General features: G+C 46.7%; 1 protein-coding gene across 2 annotated transcripts in view; it reads right to left on the bottom strand.

Moving 5' to 3' along the window:
* Window positions 1–10,749: 10,749 nt before the first annotated feature.
* Window positions 10,750–16,554, bottom strand: part of LOC100380787 (block of proliferation 1) — an 88,231-nt gene continuing 82,426 nt past the window's right edge. Inside the window, 4 exon segments of one of the 2 annotated variants that reach the window (NM_001173911.1) lie at window positions 10,750–12,139; window positions 12,680–12,787; window positions 12,934–13,018; window positions 13,303–13,594. In NM_001173911.1, the coding sequence (NP_001167382.1) occupies window positions 11,986–12,139; window positions 12,680–12,787; window positions 12,934–13,018; window positions 13,303–13,594 (639 nt within the window). In that variant the 3' untranslated portion in view covers window positions 10,750–11,985. 2 annotated transcript variants of the gene reach the window in all.

Raw genomic sequence — 16,554 nt, 5'->3', positions numbered from 1 at the left:
CTGTCGGAACCAGTCCAGAAACACTCAAAGTCCTTCATATAGGGAACTTAACATCTAAGAGGTTAAATCTCCAAAAGCGATAACTCATTCTTCCCCTTTACTTGAGGAAAATAGTATATTTATATTGGTTACTAAAGGCCCTTAAAATGTACTGTTACTGATACCTTTGTCTTTAATTTCATTGTTTTACATAAAATTATATCTGGAAAACGCCATAAGAGGCCTGCGTCCTTCCATCTGTATGGACAGACAGGATGTTTATATATGAATTATTTATTTACCTATCACTGCATTGGAAAAAAATGGATGGAGTTAGATTTCATTGTTTAACATAAAATAATATTTGGAAAACGCCATAGGAGGCCTGCGTCCATCCAGTTGTTTGGACAGACAGGTCGTTTATCTATTTATTCATAATTTATTTACCTATCACTAAGTTATTCCTATTGTTGCTGCCTGAAACGGTGGGCCATATGCAAGCCACATGTGTAGCTTATTAGCATCATATTAGGTCTGAGTCCTGAGTCACTCTGCTCTGTCGAGGTTCACTTCCTGATCTGCCTGCTCTCGCTTGCCTTTCGCCAGGGGTAAATGACAGTGACACAGCTGAGGGGTCCGCTACCTGGCTTGGCGAGGTCTCAGGTTCGACATCCTGTAGAGCTGTGAACGGACCGTGTCACAGAGGGCTGATCAAGATGGATAGAAGGTCCACAGTGGAGGGAGGGTCAGCTCCTGGGTTATTCCCTCATTATTATGGCTGTCTGTGTACTGCACTCCGCTGCACGCTCCCTGTATGACACCTTAAGATACACAGTGTTCTTCAGCTTTGACTCTGTGGCATTGGTTTTCCGCTCCAAACACCATCTGATTATTTCAAGGAGAGGCTGGAGGGAAGCTGAGGAGGGGCTTGGCCAGGGGAGAGACTGGGCCCGGGGAGAGGCTGGGGAGAGGATGGGCCTGGGGAGAGGCTGGGGAGAGCCTGGAGAGAGGATGGGCCTTGGGAGAGGCTGGGCCTAGGGAGAGGCTGGGCCTGGGGAGAGACTGGAGAGAGGACGGGCCTTGGGAGAGGCTGGGCTTAGGGAGAGGCTGGGCCTGGGGAGAGACTGGAGAGAGGCTGGGCTTAGGGAGAGGCTGGGCTTAGGGAGAGGCTGGGCCTGGGGAGAGACTGGGCCTGGGGAGAGGCTGGGCCTGGGGAGAGGCTGGGCCTGGGGAGAAAAAGTCAGAGCTCTAGAAAGAGGCCTGAGTTCCTAACTTGGATTTTTATTTTTGAGAGTTCCCAGTTGTCTTGAACACACTGATGTCGGAAGTCTGAGATTTTTGAGTTTCCAGTTCTCAGTTGTTTTGAACACGGCATTAATGCTCAGAGGGAGAGGGAATGGTATTTATTCCCTTTGAGTCAGGAACCAAAACTCCTCCGTAGTGACGCATGAATGTATTCGGTCACATGACAGCTCGATCAGCTGTTCGATTTCACTTACCGGCATGTCAACTGAGACAGGATCACAGTCAAACGAATTGGGAAGTTTGTCCCAAAGTGCTCTTCCAAGCGTTGGAGGTGAGCAGTCATCACTGGTGTGGGATACTTACTGATGCTGTTTTCTGTTAGGAACATGCACTGCCGAGGGAAGGTGGCGCGGTTGGCTTTTGAATGACTCTCTCTCCAATAAGAATTATTTCCTCAGAATCCACTGATTCGGTCTCTCATCTGTAGATTGTTTTTGTATTTCCCCTGCATGCCTGCGTTCGTTCAGTTTCCCAAATATGTCTGTTATATAGGCAAGGACACACATTTTCTTTTCATTACACAGAAAGTCAACCAAGTCTGTTTTTTTATTTTACATCCATTGTGAATGACAACAGTTCCTCTATCAATGTGAATAATCTTTCCAACACTCCCTCTTGATAACCACCGAGCCTCAGTGTGAAATAGAATATTGTCTCTGATCCCGTATCTCCACACAGTTTTGTGAACAGGCGTGCTCGCAGCAGATGTGATTTGATGTAGTTTTCAATCAAAGTTTCCTGCTGCAGTATATCTCTGAATTCTGTGCTCAGCTCTTTGTTTTCACCATATCAATTGCGACCATTAATATCGACGTGTTCTTGTTTGGGAACCACTACTGTAGAGCAACGTGTTTTACTGTCAGATCTTGTTGAAGACATTCCCAGACATGGGACCTGCACTTTCTCTTTCAGTAAATACACAATGACAGACAGACTCAAACTCAGCAAACTGCACTTTCTCTTACAGTAAATACACAATGACAGGCAGACTCAAACTCAGCAAACTGCACCTTCTCTCATGACAGGCTTGAACCAATTTCACATTAGTGAAACAGTGACAATACCAATACCAGTGACCATATTGATGTTTTCAGAGCGGGCCCTCTCATCATGATGTCCCATGGTCCTGCTATACCAGTGTAGACTACTCAGAGGGCCAGTCTGAGGAAGGCCACTAGCACAGCCAGCATCTGTCTCCCATTTAGCACGTTAGCCTTGAACTGGACCCCCTCCAGTATGATACAGGCCCTTAACAGCCCCCCCAACCCCAACACCCTCCCCACCCCCTAGAGCCAGGCGTGCTTCAGCGCCATCGCGCCTACCTCTTATGGCGGCCAGATTGATTGCATTCGATATGAATTGTATTTCATTTAGCCCCTACATCAAGTGTTAGATTTACAGCCATTGTAAATGCATATAATTGTTGAGATTCTTTTTTTCTTCAAACACAGTCGTTGAGGTGTCTTTGTTCACAAAATTTGAGAGAAAGAAGTGTTTTGGGATCTTTTATTTCAGCTCATGAAACATGGGACCAACACTTCACATGTTGTGTTTATATTTTTGTTCAGTGTAAATCAGCCAAACCCCTTATGGAATAAACATTCAACATGATAAGACAGTAAAACTCAATCATACTGAAGAAATATCATCTTATGACAAATGCAGTAACACAATCTCTGGAGTGTGTTTTCTCACGAGAACCCTTGGTAATTGAGAAGTCGAGTAATGTAGAAATGAGGGGTTATTGGATGAAAGAGTACCCCATCATTACCCTGTTAACCCGTCCCTCTTTATTGGAGGGATCAGCCTGAATCCTCTAAAGCTGTGTGGGGTCACACACACACACACACACACACACACACACACACACACACACACACACACACACACACACACACACACACCTCACACACACATATTTTTCTATCCTCGTGGGGACCTAAAATTGATTTCAATTCCAAATCTAAAGCCTAACCCGTAACCCTAATTGTAACCTTAACCCATACCTAGCTTAAAATATAATGGTCCTTGTTTTACTATCCTTGTGGGGGCTTTGAGGGATTTCAGATCCCCACAAGGATAGAAGAACCAAGGTATGATCCTTCTACCTCACCTAAAGTAGAGCCCACCTAAACCTCTGTCTGAAATGGCACCCTGAAATGGCCTATATAGTGCACTACTTTTGCAGAAGAAGTGCTATATATAGCGAATAGGGTGCCATTTCAGACACATCCTCAGTGTTGCGCTGGCTACTAGTGTGACACCTGCCCTGGTATGGACAGTTCAGTACTGTGTGACTTAGTCTGGTGCTAGCTAGCTAGCTAGCTAAATAGGGGAATTGTCCTGCTCCATGCTCACATTCACTTCATTTCATACCAGCGAAAAAGCTGCTGTCCAACAAACACATGCTTCATTTTCAGTGATCCGCTACAGGTCGCGTGGGTACTCACGGTAACTGACACCCAGCTCCAGACATCCCTCTTCCCGTCCCCCTCTCTCCCCTCCCTGTGCACCAACCCTGGGCCCTGATCCCAGGACGAGCAGCGGACGGGACTGAGCGCTGGACAAAACAAAAACAAACAAACAGAGAACATGCTTCCTGTTCCTGTAAGCCTCTCCGCACAAAACATTAAGAATCTAAAACCGCAGAGCAATAGGGAGCTCACTTACCCTGCAGGGACTTGGACTGGCTAGCCCAGCGCAGAGTGCAGTTAGCTAGCATCACCTAACTGAGAACAGCTCCACAAAGAAGACACCTTAAAAGAGTTCAGACAGTCTGTCTGTCTGCTTTCCTGGGTATGAAAGATGCATTGTGTGTTTAAGAGGACAGGGGAACTAGCTCTCTCTCTCTCTCTCTGATGGTGTGATTCATTCAAAGGGCTAGCTCAGGCCCAACTCCCACTTCCACCCCATCCACCCCCAGTCTTCCTGAATCCTGCTTGAGGGGAGAGCACTTTCAGGGGGCTGTCCAGGTAAGGATTTAGTGGCTCTGATTTAAGGCCCTGGGGGGACTCCACAGCTGGGTAGGGGATTAGACCCAGCGCTGGGGAAGGAAGGTTTGGGGATGGTGGGGGGTGGGGGGGAATAAATCAGGGAGTTTCGTTCAAAACTCAAGGAGGGGATGATGAGAGGAAGGGAAGGGATGAGAAGACAAGAGAGTAAGAGAGAATTGACCAGGGTTAAAACCTACAATCAGAGAGATGAATAAAGCCCTACAGGATTGTTCTCTGTATTAGGTATTTCCAAGCCCTTGTTCATTCATCTTTTGTTGTGTAAAAAGACAAACTGAAACAGTCAAGGTCAGGGTTTCAAACCAAAACTGTGGTTGTGGCCTAGTGCCACACACACACACACACACACCCACCCACACACACAGGCTCAAACTGACTCCAACGCACGAACGCACACACAATCTCACACGCACACACGCACACACACCCACAGGCTCAAACTGACTCCAACGCACGAACGCCACACAATCTCACACGCACACACGCACACACACACACACACGCACACACACACACAGGCTCAAACTGACTCCAACGCACGAACGCACACACAATCTCACACGCACACACACACACACACACACAGGCTCAAACTGACTCCAACGCACGAACGCACACACAATCTCACACGCACACACGCACACACACACACACCCACACACACACAGGCTCAAACTGACTCCAACGCACGAACGCCACACAATCTCACACGCACACACGCACACACACACACACACACACACACAGGCTCAAACTGACTCCAACGCACGAACGCACACACAATCTCACACGCACACACGCACGCACACACAGGCTCAAACTGACTCCAACGCACGAACGCACACACAATCTCACACGCACACACACACACACACACACACACACACACACACACACACACACACACACACACACACACACACACACGAAAACCAGCCTGACGGATGCCAGTGTAGGTGTGAATGTCTCCCAAGCTGCCTCCTTCCTTCTCCCTCTCTTTCTGTTCACCACACCTCGGCTACACTCCCCCTCTCCCCCCTGGAAGAACTCCTCTGTGTCCAGATAATAAAAGACTGCTGCTGGGTGCCGCCAGCCCTCGTTACTGGCACGCGGAGGGCAGGAGACTGCTGCTGGGTGCCGCCAGCCCTCGTTACTGGCACGCGGAGGGCAGGAGACTGCTGCTGGGTGCCGCCAGCCCTCGTTACTGGCACGCGGAGGGCAGGAGACTGCTGCTTCAGCTTGGGCCTGACCTTTCCTTCCTCCATATCAAATGTGGTGCTTAAAGTAACCAGAGAGTGGCCTTTTACTTTTCTTTAGATGAGCTCAGGCAACTCAATTTCACTGTGGTTTACTTCCACCACCGTCTGCACGGCTGGAGCACCATGATGTCATTGGGCCTGGGCTGTAGTAAGGACATGTGCAGGCAGGCAGAGCACAAAAAAGGTTAGCCCTATTTAGGGGTAATTTATAACAGATCTAAATTAAGCTGACTGCCAAGAGTTCACAGTACTGTTTTCCCTCCAATTAAAGACTGTAAACTCCCAAAAGTTTGGATTTTGCAGGTGCCGCAAATTGGGGTCAAGGAGTATCAAATCTGGCCGCTCTCTCTCTTTCGATGAAAGATACCCCGTTTCAACTGCCTGTGGGGGCTTTGGTTCCTCGCATGTTTTTTAGTAACCCCTCCTGCCCTAAGGAGAGAGAAAGAAAATAGCACAGGAATGTTTTTCACGTTACATCTGCCAAAGTCTTCAAAGTGGAAGAAGGGCTCCATTGTCAGCGAGGGAAAGCGCAGACAGACGAAACAAGACTGAAGATCTGTGAAAGAGAATGCCTTGGCTTGTCCTACAGTACGCTGGCCTGAGCCTCACAGCTCTGTCTGCCTCTCACTGTCTGTCTGTCTGTCTGTCTGTTGACTATTGTGTCACCAAGCCTCTGGGAAAGACCAGATCAACCTGTGTGTGTGTGTGTGTGTGTGTGTGTGTGTGTGTGTGTGTGTGTGTGTGGTGTGCATGTGCGCGTGTTCCATCCCTCTATGAGAGCTTTGTTTATGAGGGAGTCTATTTCTGGTCCAGGGACACATGAGAGATGAGGTCCATTTTGGGGCAGAATCTGTGATCAAATGTGCCCGTCTAAGTTAATAAAACTTAGTCACTGGTATAGTAGCTAAAGACTTATTTGATTGAGGTGAGTGGGTGCTATAATTAAAGGACTCTGCAGGACCCTGTATTGTTCATGCATAATGTTCCAATAGGGCTAGCTGAGTGTGGTGTATGTCATCGCAGACCTCTGATTAAAAATAAACTCAGAGAGGAAGAAATGTGAGGCTCACCAAAAACCATTGAAAACCAAAACTGGCTCATAGTTCCAATCCTAGAGATTCCAGAAGGAAAACCTCATCTCTTAGCGGTGGTCTTGATTAAGTAAAAAACAACGAAGGAAAAAACAGGGCCACAAACATCAAATGCGAGGAAAATATTAATGTGCCCTCATGATGTCAGTAATTTGTTTGGCTGCTACCGTTTGAAGTGACTCAATGTTTGAATAGCAAAAGCTCTTAAAGATCTGGATTTCAACCCCCTTTCTGCATTCTCTCTCTCTTTCCTGCATCTTTAGCTCATATTTCTCTTCCTGTCACGTACGTGCATCCCTCATCGTCGCTGGCTACCTCAGAGAGAGGACGAAGCCACTAAAAACACCGCAATAACTACAAATCACCACATTGTTCAACATCATTACACAGACGGTACAAATCTTGCCTGTTCAGTGTAAACCACTTCGTAGTGAAGACGTGAATTCCAAAACTAGCTCATTATGACACAGTAATAACACACCACCAGTGTTCCGTAGTTAGTCTGAATGGTAGCCAGCAGTGGAATACCCACACGGCAGCCTGGTCCAAAGCTGCTGACAATCACAGAAAACCCAGAGAGCCCATTGGGGAAACCAGCACCCAGAGCCATTAGTTTCCCAAATGAACTTTGTGGAAGCGAGATCTCAAGGAGCCTCAGAACACAGGCAGGAGAGAATGGGGCTCAAATTTTTTCCACTTATCCTGGAATGTGACCTTCCCCAAGCCCAGTTTCTCTACACCGACCGCATATTTGCTGTTTGTTTTGATCACGCTCCCTTAGGGTGAAAAAACAGAAAAGGAGGAAGAGAAGGCAAGAAAAAGCGATGGAAACACTCACCGTCTGCCAGAACACTGCAGCAATTTCTTTTAAAACTATTCAGAGTGATGCAATGGGAGTGTTATTGGGTTTCACTGACAGGAAAACCACAGGCACACACACACACACACACACACACACACACACACACACACACACACACACACACACACACACACACACACACACACACACACCTCAGTGTTGTGGGTGAGACACACAGTAACAGACATCCAAGGCCTCTCCAAAGAGTCTGTGCTTTTCAGACTGCTTCAGTGCCACTGTCTAAAGTCTTCCACAGAAACGGAGTAGAACCGTAATGACAGAACTACAGAGACACACAGAGGCATTTATCTTACGTAGGAAACAAAACATACACACATAATAATGGGCCATGACAACACATTTACAATGGAGGCTCTTGGTGGGGCCCCCATGCAGGCAGGGCTAGGTTCAAAGCTCTGTGGCAGTGGGGCCCCTGCTCAGAGTATGTGTGAGTGTAACGGTGGGGACCCTGGGCAGGGCTCAAATTGGTGTGGCAGTGGCGAGTCAGAGGAACAGAGCAGGAAGTCATTAAAAGGTCAACAAGTCTTAAGACTTTATGACGTCATCTCAGAGTTTCAGACAGAGAGGTTTTCCCTTTGGAATTTGTCTCGTGCCATTTTCAGTTTTGATGTAGAACAGGTGGAGGTCCTCCCTCCCGCCGAAGCTAGTCTCAGTCTCGAGGCCCTGCCTGGTCTGATGTTCTTACAGAGTTTCGCCTGTCTCTCCGGGTACTGGCAACCGACGATCAGCAAATGATTATTACATGTTTTTTTACCCCTTTTTCTCCCCAATTTCATGGTATCCAATCGGTATTTACAGTCTTGTCCCATCGCAGCAACTCCCTACGGACTTGGGAGAGGCGAAGGTCGAGAGCCAAGCGTCCTCCAAAACATGACCCTGCCAAGCCTCACTGCTTCTTGACACACTGCTCGCTTAACCCGGAAGCCAGCCGCACCAATGTGTTGGAGGAAACACTGTCCAGCTGGCGACGGAGTCTGCTTGAAGGCCCTCTGCCCGCCACAAGGAGTCGCTAGAGCGCGATGGGATAAGGAAATCCTGGCCGGTCAAACCCTCCCCTAACCTGGACGACGCTGGGCTAATTGTGCGCCGCCTACAGTGCCTTAGACCACTGCGCCACTCAGGAGGCCCTACAGGTCAGCTACTAACATGCTCTGACTGAGCCCACATGGCCTTGTGAAACCTTCAGGTTTTCTTATGCCATGTATGGGACCAATCCCTTTGCGTTAATATATATTTATATTTTTACGCGTGTCCATTTCCTCTGTCCCGGTACGACTTGGGAGACCTGGGAAAAACAGGACTTCAAAACGGGGGCAGCTGCAATCAATATAATGGTTTCCCAGGCTACTGCCAGTGTTAATTGATAAATGTGGTAAAGCGAACCAAGGCCAACATATTCCTGCTTTGCTTTTTTTGAAAGCAGAAATTCAAGAGTGGAAACAGATTAAATGGTGGGGGAGAGACTGAAATATACTTTGAGGCATTGGAGTTGTTCACCAATCTCATGCATGTGTGCAATATCAAAGCACCATACTTACTAGGACTGCTCCTTAAATGTATCTTCACATTTTTTTGTTCCCTGTCAGCAACAAGAAGCTTCAGGGGAAACTAATGTCACTGCCCTCTGAATGGGCTTTCGTGGCAACAGCTAACGTTTTCCATCTCTTTAGCTCTAGCATGCTTTCCAGGACAAAGGGAATGGAGAAACTTCATCTAAACTAACACTAGAAAAATAACAATTTTGTGGTTTAAAGTAGTTGGCTTTTATTTATTTCCATTTGGACCCTATTGAGAGTTGATTTCAAGACCACCCGAGTCATTCTAAATGTATATATGGTGTTCAGTGAAGAAACAAACTGCCATCTCTCAGAGCTACAGTAGACAAGTGGTTTGAAGTGAACCAATTGCATTGTATTCCCCAACCCCATTAAAAGCCTACTTACTCCCCATCGTGAACATGCCAAGTGTGTTAAAAGCCATACGGATCAATCAACTCTTTGAATATTAGCATAATATTGGCCAATGACTAGTATGAGTGTTAGTGATTTCAATGCAAATCCTGGCACAATATTGGCCAAATCAATCCACGAGAGCAAACCTAACCCACAAACCAGGAAGAGAGGATATTCCACAAACCAACTGATTAGGTGTAAGAGGAAATGTAGGGTTAACGGCTAGAAATGCTAGACGATTTATAAATGACCTGGCATTTGATTCATGGCCATACATTGTGATAAACAACACTTCAACAGTTGAGATGACTCCAACAGCTGAGGTACAAATATCTAGGGCCTAGGCTATAACATACACAGACATTATCTAGAACATGCGTATCCCTCCGCTGTAGTGCAGACGTCTTAGTTCTCTCACGGTCGTGGTCGTCATTGTTCCTATTGTAATCTAGAACATGCGTATCCCTCCGCTGTAGTGCAGACGTCTTAGTTCTCTCACGGTCGTGGTTGTCATCGTTCCTATTGTAATCTAGAACATGCGTATCCCTCCGCTGTAGTGCAGACGTCTTAGTTCTCTCACGGTCGTGGTTGTCATCGTTCCTATTGTAATCTAGAACATGCGTATCCCTCCGCTGTAGTGCAGACGTCTTAGTTCTCTCACGGTCGTGGTTATCATCGTTCCTATTGTAATCTAGAACATTGGCAATAGCATTGCTTTGAAGACAATGTCAACATTTCTCAAATCACATTTCATTCACAATGCTTTCAGAGTCAGACCATAGCTAAAACATTGACTGTTTCTGAGCCAGAAACCTTTTGTGACCATGTACACAGTGAAGCCATGAATGTTTAACCAGCTCAGACAGCAGTGCAGTACACTGTATCCACTGGACTGGACTGGACTGGAGACCCAAATGGCACCTTATTCCCTATTTAGTGAAATACTTTCAAACAGAGCCCTATGGGCCATTTGTCAAAAGTAGTGCTTCAGAGACCGATGGGCCCTGGCCAAAAGTAGTGCACTACATAGAGAATAGGGTGTAATTTCAGGCAAAGGCTCTGATAGAAACACAGGTGTGCAGTGTAGCACAGCCCTGCCCTGACAGAGACTGATCTATAATCCTCCACTTTGTGATGGCTCTCGTCGGGTTGAGATGAGTAGGAAAACCCACATCCCTGCTTGCATTTACTTCAGAGGTTTTGAGTTCACCCTCCCTGACCCGGCGAGGCAAAAGAGAATGAAGAGCGAGACTCAAACAAAACACTTCAGACGCCTCAGACCAGTTTTAATTATAAAGAAATACACTTCAGACGCCTCAGACCAGTTTGAATTATAAAGAAACACACTTCAGACGCCTCAGACCAGTTTGAATTATAAAGAAACACACTTCAGACGCCTCAGACCAGTTTGAATTATAAAGAAACACACTTCAGACACCTCAGACCAGTTTGAATTATAAAGAAATACACTTCAGACACCTCAGACCAGTTTGAATTATAAAGAAACACACTTCAGACGCCTCAGACCAGTTTGAATTATAAAGAAACACACTTCAGACACCTCAGACCAGTTTTAATTATAAAGAAATACACTTCAGACACCTCAGACCAGTTTGAATTATAAAGAAATACTTGTAGCAAAACAGACAAAGATGTCGTGAAAAGCAGTCCGAAGGTTTTACAATTCAAACGAGGTTAAAAAAGGCTCATATATCGTAACACTAGTCTGATGTCATTGACAGTAGTCCTCAGGAACCTCAACTGGACATCCATTGTGTACACTCAGAGATTTACACAGATACTTATAGGACAGGGGCCTTCTGGGGGCCCACAACAGCTTTGTTCTCCATAGTTGTTTCTATTGGCAAGTTCCTTCTCTGGATTTACAGTATATTTTGTCACAGGGGATGTCTGAAGGGTCCAAGCATTAGTGGTTCCACTGCTATGAGGCAGCTGTACAGAACAGCTACACAGACGGAAATGGGCTTTCCTGCCCAGTCCAGATTTGACATGTTTTTACAGTCTCAGTTTCACTGAGAGAGAGAGAGAGAGAGAGATTATGGCTGTGTGGTTGGTGTTCGGTGTTCTCTTAGCTTGGACAAATACTAACATGGCTACTAAACATGAGGATAATATGCATGATATCAGGCACTTGATTGGTTCTTCCCTGAGGGATAGCCATCACAGGACAGGGGAGGAGTCTGGGAAGCATCTAAATACACACATATCTCAAAATCAGCCTCTGTTGGTCATTTGTTTTCAGGTGAGGCCGCAGGTTAAAACAAGCTGTGGTCAGGTGGTCTCTGGCTCAAGTCACACCATGTTCCCTACATAGTGCTCCACCCACATAGGGGCCCTGTTCAAAAGTAGTGCACCGTCTAGGGAATAGGGCGCCATTTGAGATGTAACCGGAGGTTTCCCTATTTCCTAAATAGTGCAGAGCTTTTGTCACTATACAGGGAATATGGAGTAATTTGACGTAACCACGGTGACAGTAGAAATGGTTTAGGTGAAGAGGCGGATGGTGGCGTCGGCCCCTGAGGAGAACACCCATGGCTGGGTGGGGTGGAAGGTCACGTCTAGGACCCCCAGGTCGTGGGTGATCTGGTGACCCTTTAGTACCTTGACTGGAACAATGAGAGGGTTCTGGAGCAGGTCACTGTGAGAGAGAGGTAGGGGAAGAGGGAGAGATAACGAGAGAAAGATAGATGGATAGAGAGATGAGTTATGACATCAGAACACTGCAGAAGATCAAACACAGACAATATTCTAAAGTAACTTTTTCTTCATTCAAATGCCGTTGAGGGTTATACTGTCTAAATAAAAGGTACAATACAGGAAACAGTCTGTACAATAGGCATCGACATTTCGGTGAGTTGGAAACTTGGCCAAAAATAACATTCCATCTTTGGATGTAATATAAAGAGATCTAATTAGAGGGAGACTGGTGAAGGGGTTGGATGGACAGATGTGTTGCCCTCACGGTACACGCTTCATTACCCTTACTAAAATAGATGTTTATGACCTAACTGGCTCTATGGTTGTGGATATGTGATGGAGGACAGCCAAAAATGGGTTCAGAGACATTGAGAGAGAGCGAGACTTGAGAGACAGACAGAAGAGAGAAGTGAGGAAGACGAGAGAGAGAGAGAGAGAGAGAGAGGTAATATTATATTACACAGTAGGTGTGATGACTTACTTGTAGACCATGCCGTGACAGACGATCACACTGCCATCATCAGCACCAGAGGCGAATAGCGGGTAGTGTTTGTGATAGGCCACGCCCCTCAAAGCCTTCTTGTGGTGCCTGGGACAAAACAGACAATAAAACTTCAGAACCACTAAAACACAGATCTTACGAATAACCATCATTTAACAAAAACCCATGTTCAGAAAATATGATTCATTGTCAATAATTCCAAATGAATAAGTGAATGGATGGTGTTCAGTCACCGCAGCATCTTGTAGGGTTTGGTGGAGAGGTCCAGATCAAACCAGGCCAGTCTGCAGTCATAGCTGCCACAGATCAGGTTATCACCTGACCAGGAAGATTAAGGAGGGAGAATTAGAGATGGGTCAGAACAACTCTATATCCTGGATTCTCTAAGTAGCCGTAGATCAAAACATATTTAAACAATTTGATGGTCCAGATATTCCACACATCTCAGACTTCTCTATCAATCATATTAACACTTTGAATCCTTGAGAATGAACTTCAAATCAAACTTTATTGAAAGTGCAGTTCACCTTCTCTCCACACCCTTTACAGTACAACATAATTCTTCTCTGAGGGGGACCTGTGACCTCTGGTGCGGCACTAACCTCCAGGGTGAATGGCCATGCTGGAGATCCACTTGCAGTTGGTCATCAGCTTCTTGGTCAGCTCTTGCTTGATGAGGTTGTAGACGCGCACGTAGCGCTGCGTGGCCACGAAGAAGTAGGGCCGCAGCGGGTGGAAGGAGACGCACTGCACCAGGCCCTTGTTCTTGCGGAAGGGGTTCTGCGTTCGCCGCTTGCTCACCTGGTGGATGAGCACCTGCAGGTTGCTGCTGTTGTCAGGCATGACGCTGGCCAGGTAGTCACCCTTACCGTGCCAAACTACCTGCTTCACTGCCTGGAGGAGAGAGGGAAAAGGGAAAAGGAGAGAGAGCGGGAAAAGGAGAGAGCGGGAGGGAAAAGGGGAGAGCGAGAGGGAGGGAAAAGGGAAGAGGGAAAAGGAGAGAGAGAGAGGGGGAGAAAAGGAGAGAGAGAGAGAGAAAAGGAGAGAGAGAAAAGGGGAGAGAGAGAGAGGGGGAGGGAAAAGAGGGAAAAGGAAAGAGAGAGAGAGGGAAAAGGAGAGCGAGAGAGAGAGAGGGAAAAGGAGAGCGAGAGAGGGAAAAGGGAGAGAGAGAGAGAGAGAGGGAAAGAGGAGAGAGAGAGAGAGAGAGAGAGAGAGGAGAGAGAGCGAGAGAGAGGGGGGGAAAAGGAGAGCGAGAGAGAGGGGGAAAAGGAGAGCGAGAGAGAGGGAAAAGGAGAGCGAGAGAGGAGGGAAAAGGAGAGCGAGAGAGAGAGGGAAAAGGAGAGCGAGAGAGAGGGGAAAAGGAGAGCGAGAGAGAGAGGGAAAAGGAGAGAGAGGGAGGGAAAAGGAGAGAGAGGGAAAAGGAGAGAGAGGGGAGAGAGAGGAGGAGAGAGGGGAAAAGGAGAGAGAGAGAGGAGAGAGAGGAGAGGAGAGAGAGAGAGAAAGGAGAGAGAGAGAGAAAGGAGAGAGAGAGAAAAGGAGAGAGAGAGGAAAGGAGAGAGAGAGGGAGGGAGAGAGAGGGAGAGGAGAGAGGAGGGGGAGAGAAAAGGAAGGAAGGAGAGAGGAGGGAAAGAGAGAAGGAGCGAGGGATGATAAGGAGAGAAAAGGAAGGAAGGAAGGAAGGAAGGAAGGAGAGAGAGAAGGAAGGAAGGAGAGAGAAGGAAGGAAGGAAGGAAGGAAGGAAGGAAGGAAGGAGAGAGAAGGAAGGAAGGAAGGAAGGAGAGAGAAGGAAGGAAGGAGGGAAGGAAGGAGAGGAGAAGGAAGGAAGGAAGGAAGGAGAGAGAAGGAAGGAAGGAAGGGAAGGAAGGAAGGGAAGCAGAGAGAAGGAAGGAAGGAAGGAAGCAGAGAGAAGGAAGGAAGGAAGGAAGGGAAGGGAGAGGAAGGAAGGAAGGAAGGAAGGAAGGAAGGAAGGAAGGAAGGAAGGAAGGAAGGAAGGAAGGAAGGAGGGTGGGAAAAGGAAGGAAGGAGGGTGGGAAAAGGAAGGAAGGAGAGTGGGAAAAGGAAGGAAGGAGGGTGGGAAAAGGAAGGAAGCAGGGAGGGAGAGAGGGATAAAAAGAGAAAGGAGGAGATATTACAACTTACTATACACTATTATAGTAACACATTATAATACATGTTTTACAGTGCATCTAGGACTACAGCTAAGGTACATTAATCCAATGATAACCTCTCCAGACACTTGAAAATCTCCCTGCAGTTATTTTAGCTTCTATTAGTATTGTAGGCTTTCCAAATGCCATAAGCATTCTGTGACAATAAAATATATATTTGTTTTAATTGGGGGAAAAATAAAGAACTCTTATATTTCTTTCCATTTACTTGAGGAAAAAAGGCTAACCACAATCTACTCCGGTTTTGGTTATCTATCTGGTCCCTGTGACTTAAACCTTGGGCAGGTTCCTAGGGAGGTACATGATAAACCTTGGTCAGGATCTAGGGAGGTACTAAGGATAAACCTTGGTCAGGTTCCTAGGGAGGTACTAAGGATAAACCTTGGTCAGGTTCCTAGGGAGGTACTAAGGATAAACCTTGGGCAGGTTCCTAGGGAGGTACTAAGCATAAACCTTGGTCAGGTTCCTAGGGAGGTACTAAGGATAAACCTTGGGCAGGTTCCTAGGGAGGTACTAAGCATAAACCTTGGTCAGGTTCCTAGGGAGGTACTAGATAAACCTTGGTCAGGTTCCTAGGGAGGTACTAGATAAACCTTGGTCAGGTTCCTAGGGAGGTACTAAGGATAAACCTTGGGCAGGTTCCTAGGGAGGTACTAAGGATAAACCTTGGGCAGGTTCCTAGGGAGGTACTAGATAAACCTTGGGCAGGTTCCTAGGGAGGTACTAGATAAACCTTGGTCAGGTTCCTAGGGAGGTACTAGATAAACCTTGGTCAGGTTCCTAGGGAGGTACTAAGCATAAACCTTGGGCAGGTTCCTAGGGAGGTACTAAGCATAAACCTTGGTCAGGTTCCTAGGGAGGTACTAGATAAACCTTGGTCAGGTTCCTAGGGAGGTACTAAGGATAAACCTTGGTCAGGTTCCTAGGGAGGTACTAAGGATAAACCTTGGGCAGGTTCCTAGGGAGGTACTAGATAAACCTTGGGCAGGTTCCTAGGGAGGTACTAGATAAACCTTGGTCAGGTTCCTAGGGAGGTACTAGATAAACCTTGGTCAGGTTCCTAGGGAGGTACTAAGCATAAACCTTGGGCAGGTTCCTAGGGAGGTACTAAGCATAAACCTTGGTCAGGTTCCTAGGGAGGTACTAGATAAACCTTGGTCAGGTTCCTAGGGAGGTACTAAGGATAAACCTTGGTCAGGTTCCTAGGGAGGTACTAAGGATAAACCTTGGTCAGGATCCTAGGGAGGTACTAAGGACAGCCTTTACCTTGAGGACGGTTAGGGAAGGGTACTAAGTTTAAAGTAGTCATGAGAAGGATTGGGTGGGAGTGAATGGGCGAGTGAGGGGGAGTTGGGTTAGGTAGGGATTTAACTTGGATTGAGAGTGTTTCTGGGCCTTACTTTGGGGTGGGTGAGGCAGGGCTTTCCTTCGGACAATGAGGACAGATTTTTTACTTGTCCAAAAGCTCAAGTAACACCATTTTAACATCATTGTATGATGCAATGAACCACTTAAAATGCATTACTATATTTTATAACATAAAAAAAAACAGACAAAATGTAGGCTAAACTCTGCCTTCAGGATCTTTGCATATTCAAGCCTGTCTGAAAATACAACACTGCAACCTTTAATAAGGCTCTCCTGGAGGATCATCGGACAGCCTATAAAATATTGCAACATTTACAA

Source organism: Salmo salar, chromosome 27 (assembly GCF_965601325.2).
Source record: "Salmo salar chromosome 27, fSalSal1, whole genome shotgun sequence".
NCBI classification, from domain to species: Eukaryota; Metazoa; Chordata; class Actinopteri; order Salmoniformes; family Salmonidae; genus Salmo; species Salmo salar.
The sequence above is the reverse complement of the archived record's forward strand: the minus strand, read 5'-3'. Positions and strand labels throughout refer to the sequence as shown.